General features: G+C 35.8%; 1 protein-coding gene across 1 annotated transcript; it reads left to right on the forward strand.

The window, feature by feature from the left end:
- The first annotated feature begins 1,336 nt into the window (after positions 1-1,336).
- LOC140830997 (eukaryotic initiation factor 4A-14) lies at positions 1,337-4,741 on the forward strand. The gene is made up of 5 exons (XM_073194638.1): positions 1,337-1,548; positions 2,754-2,823; positions 2,938-3,044; positions 3,363-3,793; positions 3,875-4,741. The coding sequence occupies exons 2-5, from the start codon at positions 2,756-2,758 to the stop codon at positions 4,508-4,510; spliced, it is 1,242 nt and encodes a 413-aa protein (XP_073050739.1). The 5' UTR covers positions 1,337-1,548; positions 2,754-2,755; the 3' UTR covers positions 4,511-4,741.
- The last annotated feature ends 399 nt before the right edge of the window (positions 4,742-5,140 follow it).

Consider the following 5,140-nt stretch of genomic DNA (forward strand, 5'->3'; position numbering starts at 1 on the left):
AACCTAATTTCTTTAGTTATAGGTTTAGGTTTCTTAATTAATATTAATGAGCTTAATTAATTAATTTGACTAGTCCAACTAGTGTAATTAATATATCAAAGTCCATTGAGAACTTTAATTAATTAGATTGTTAGACTTGTACTCCTACAAGTCTATTATGCATGCCCCATTATATTTAATTAAATCTTTTTATAAACTCAACTTTTGAGTTTAATATTTTAAATTTTCAAGTTTTATAAATTCAACTCCTTGAATTTTTTCTATCTAAATTTTAATTATCGTAAATTCAACTTCTTGAATTTACTATCTCATAATTTTATATAAATTCAAATCCTTGAATTTATTGTCTCAACGAGAACAAATGATCTAATGTTTGTGTGATCCTCAATGATTCATGGATACAGCTAGTCTTGGGTTCACAACTCTTTGTGATTCATGACATTTTCTTTATTCGAGCTTACCCTAATTTTCCTCATTCCATGCACCAACATTTGATTATGAGAATGTCATAAATCACTTTCTGATTAAACCTATCGAATCATGGAAAGAGCATTTAGTAGCATCGCCCCACGATTCCTTATGTATCACTGATACTTCTCGCAAGAACCAATCGGTTGTGATTAACGTACATTATGGTCCCTTCATCTCATAAATCCCGATCGAATATGCAATTATTGGTTCATCGAGGGTTTCATATTAGATTCGATAGCTATGTGATACAATCATAAAATATTCATAGTGTCATCCCATGCACAACTAGAGAACCCTTGTCCCTAATGTACATCTTACACTCTGTCCAGAGATTTCATGTACTACTATTTCATTAGATCATATAGGATATCCACACCGGTAGGTGAGCAGTTAATTCTCGACTACAATGCATTAGTTCCTATACATGTCGCAATTTCACCCAATCTCGCTATCTTGTGACCCTCGCGGACTCGATAAACGAGTTAAAGTATAATTTTAGTATGTAAAGCCTCAGTGTTGTCCTGGGTCGTAACGACTAATGATGTACAATCACAACCACAAACTTTTTCTCCCGATGAATGATAATTACTTAGAAAGTCCGAGGGAGGGTTATTCGGTACAATCATCATATGATTACTCATTCGCATGATTGGTACCATACATAACAAATTAATAAGATAATTTTCTTTAAAATCTCTCTTGAATTTGCGGCAAAAAACATCTAAAAAATATTTTTGTGGTATATATAATTTTTTATGCAATCTTGAATGAAATTATAGCAGAATGTGGGAATGATTTGAAAGATCCAAAACCAAGGGATTGGTGGTGAATCAAAGGTCAGGGGCAAATATGGAATTTCAACACTCAAACCAAATCCCTAACGAAAACACTAGCCTACTTTTCCTCGGCCTTTTTCGTTTGCAGTGTTCATTCTATTCTCTCACTCCGCGGCGAAGATCCGAGGAGTTTTGAGATCAAATCGGCGCCATAAGCAATTCCGAGAGAGCTCGTTCAATTAATCGTTTCTGTATCTTTACTCTGATCTTTCTTCGTATCAGACTTTTCACTGCTTATCAGGTTAATATTAATTAAATTTGTTCTTTGTTGTTGTTGTTCGTAAACATGTGATTGTTGTGCTGTTGATGTTGGATGATCGTACGGGGAACTTCAAATTTTATACATAGTGTTCTTATTTTCTGTTATGAACGTGGATGATTAAGTTTTGTTCGTTTGTGGATCTGTATGGTTATACTTATTATGTGTTTCCCTCTCGTCAATTTTATATTTTTACGTGTCTACCGATTTTTGTTGGGGTTTTCCTGCCTTTTGGTGTTGCTTCATGTTCTTTGTAGAAAAATGAGTTTCTGCATGCGAGATTGGTGAGGGAGTTTCTCGGCTATATGCGAGCTTGAGGGATTGCCTTACGACATTATTTGTGTTTTAGCAAGTTGCGGGCTTTTAAATCTCAGTGCATCTCATCCCGTGTTTTTGTCCAATAGCTCATTTTTTCCCTCGTTTTCCCCATGTTTTAGATTGGTTGGTCTTGTTTTTTCTGCCATAATCAATTTAGGTGTTACTATCATCGATTATGGGGTAGATTGATGGATTGGCAAAATACCTTGATGATGTGAATCTTGAAGTTGTGGATTATATATTCTTTTTGGGTAATTTTAGCACTACCATATGGCCATTGACTTGGGCTTATGTTTATTGGGTGATTTTTAAATAAAACTGAGTTCCTTGTGTTGTGTTGGCGTTGGTGGCTCCAATGTGTTTTGTTTTTCTGAGCGTTGTCCCTTGTTGGTAGAGAGTGCATGAATTTTTTTGGTAATGTTTACATAATTGAGACTGCATTTATATTTCAGGTCCAGGGACGGTGCACATTTCTCCTTTTTCTAAACAATGTTTGGTTTTGAAAAAATTTCACTGAAAATTTTCCATACATGTGAAAAATATCCATTGGAGTGTCTAGTAGTGTTTCTAACCACTTTTTCTCTCATATCCCATATATTATTGCTGTTTACTTATTGACTCGTTAATGTACACTTTTGTTTCTCTTTTATGGTTTCTATGAAAAATATCCATTGGAGTGTCTAGTAGTGTTTCTGACCACTTTTTCTCTCATATCCCGTATTATATTGCTGTTTACTTATTGACTCGTTAATGTACACTTTTGTTTCTCTTTTATGGTTTCTATTGTTTTCATCTTCATTATATGATCTATTATTGCTCTGGTAGTCATAGCTGTTGCATGTGCAAATCTTTGATTTATTTTTCTGCAGTCATGGCTGGAATGGCACCTGAAGGTTCTCAATTTGATGCTCGCCAGTATGATACAAAAATGAATGAGCTGTATGATCTATTCGTATCGCAACTTTCTGCTTACTAATTTATGACTCAAGAAGTTATTTATTAAGGCTGTTATTGACTTTAGCCTTTTCTGATCATCTGAGTTTGTTGGCTCAGGCTTGGTACAGATGGAGAAGAATTTTTCACCAGTTATGATGAGGTGTATGACAGCTTTGATTCTATGGGCTTGCAGGAAAATCTTCTTAGGGGCATCTATGCTTATGGTAAACTTGGATAAATAGTATGCCGATCCCTTCTGTTCTGCTTTTTTCTATAAAATTGCAAACTTTATAAACTTTACCTTTGAAGGTCATTTATTTTTTTGAGAATCCAAATTTAACTTCCAGCTGTAAATTTTATCAAGCTTTTTGTTATTTCAGTTTTAGTGAGCAGACGTACTGGATACAACTTATCAAGTGTTTCTGGCTTGTCATCTAGGGTTGTCTGACAATTTGATAGTTTTGTTAATATCTGTTTTCCTTTTTTAGACTAGATTTAAATTTTTTTCAGGAAATGAAAGTTTTATTTGTATCTACTTGAAGGTTTTGAGAAGCCCTCTGCTATCCAGCAAAGAGGTATTGTTCCCTTTTGCAAGGGGCTTGACGTGATTCAACAGGCTCAATCTGGAACTGGAAAGACTGCAACCTTCTGCTCTGGAATTTTGCAGCAGCTAGACTATAACATAGTCGAATGCCAGGCCTTGGTTCTGGCACCTACTCGTGAGCTTGCTCAGCAAATTGAGAAGGTCATGCGAGCGCTAGGTGATTATCTCGGTGTTAAGGTCCATGCTTGTGTTGGAGGTACCAGTGTTCGTGAAGATCAGAGGATACTTTCCAGTGGGGTTCATGTTGTAGTTGGCACTCCTGGACGAGTTTTTGACATGTTGAGAAGGCAATCCCTACGGCCTGATTACATTAAAATGTTTGTTTTGGATGAAGCCGATGAAATGCTTTCACGAGGTTTTAAAGATCAGGTCTACTATTAAATATTTAATTTTTGCCAACTGCCATGAATGAAAAATTCTTTATCTAATCAGACTGATCCACTCTTTCAGATATATGATATCTTTCAGTTGCTGCCACCTAAGATCCAAGTTGGCGTATTCTCAGCTACCATGCCACCAGAAGCTCTTGAAATAACTAGAAAGTTCATGAATAAGCCCGTACGTATTCTTGTCAAACGTGATGAGTTAACCCTCGAGGGTATAAAGCAGTTTTATGTTAATGTTGAAAAAGATGACTGGAAACTAGAAACGCTCTGTGACCTTTATGAGACGTTGGCCATCACTCAAAGTGTCATATTTGTCAACACCAGGCGTAAGGTCGACTGGCTTACTGACAAAATGCGCAGCCGTGATCATACTGTATCCGCCACCCATGGTGACATGGACCAGAACACTAGGGATATCATAATGAGAGAATTCAGGTCAGGTTCATCTCGTGTGCTTATCACCACCGATCTCTTGGCTCGTGGTATTGATGTGCAGCAAGTGTCTCTCGTTATTAACTATGATTTGCCGACCCAGCCTGAGAATTACCTGCATCGTATTGGCCGCAGTGGAAGATTCGGGAGGAAGGGTGTTGCCATTAACTTTGTTACTAGAGATGATGAAAGAATGCTTTTCGACATACAGAAGTTCTACAATGTTGTGATCGAGGAGCTTCCAGCCAATGTTGCTGATCTCCTCTAAGAAGTTTTTGTTTAACAAGAGGTTTTTTAATTTTTCCTTTTTATTTGTAGGATGGCTTAATTTTTATTTGAAGCTACTAGTGCCTTGATTTGCGGTGGGGACTCTCCCCTCCCAATTTGGTTGGCTGGTTCATTAACTTTTTGCTTATATTGTAGTTATCCAAAACTACTGCAAATCTTGGATTTCGTAGAAGCGTTATTAAGTCTAATTTTTTTTGTTTATGTTTGCCTTGTTATCGTGTCGTTCTTTGCCTGAATTTATTGCTAGATCACTGATGCAATAATTTGTTGCTGCTACATATCAAGTTTGAAAGAAATTTTCTAAGAGGGTTAATAATTATAGAAGTTTCTCCCTCTAAATTTGAAAATGTTTGAACCAAATTTTCTAAGAGGGTTAATAATTATAGAAGTTTCTCCCTCTAAACTTGAATATGTTTGAACCGCTTTTTGTACTGGCTGCTTTTACATGAATCTTAAGGTATTGGCGAATTACTAGCACGTTTTAATTTATATACGTATAAATATATAATCTTCATCATTATTCTCGTTGGTTGCGGGTCGGTTATATGTATATTAGTTCTCCAAACTCAACAATTTTTTACGTACAATATTTTAAACCAAGTTTTAATAT

This window comes from Primulina eburnea, chromosome 4 (assembly GCF_022965805.1).
Source record: "Primulina eburnea isolate SZY01 chromosome 4, ASM2296580v1, whole genome shotgun sequence".
In the NCBI taxonomy this organism is placed as follows: domain Eukaryota; kingdom Viridiplantae; phylum Streptophyta; class Magnoliopsida; order Lamiales; family Gesneriaceae; genus Primulina; species Primulina eburnea.

Coding starts and splice junctions, on each gene's coding strand:
- LOC140830997 (XM_073194638.1), top strand. CDS start 2,756: ATGGCTGGAATGGCACCTGAAGGTTCTCAATTTGATGCTCGCCAGTAT. Junction 3,045..3,362: donor TAGGGGCATCTATGCTTATG/GTAAACTTGGAT, acceptor ATCTACTTGAAG/GTTTTGAGAAGCCCTCTGCT. Junction 3,794..3,874: donor CACGAGGTTTTAAAGATCAG/GTCTACTATTAA, acceptor CCACTCTTTCAG/ATATATGATATCTTTCAGTT.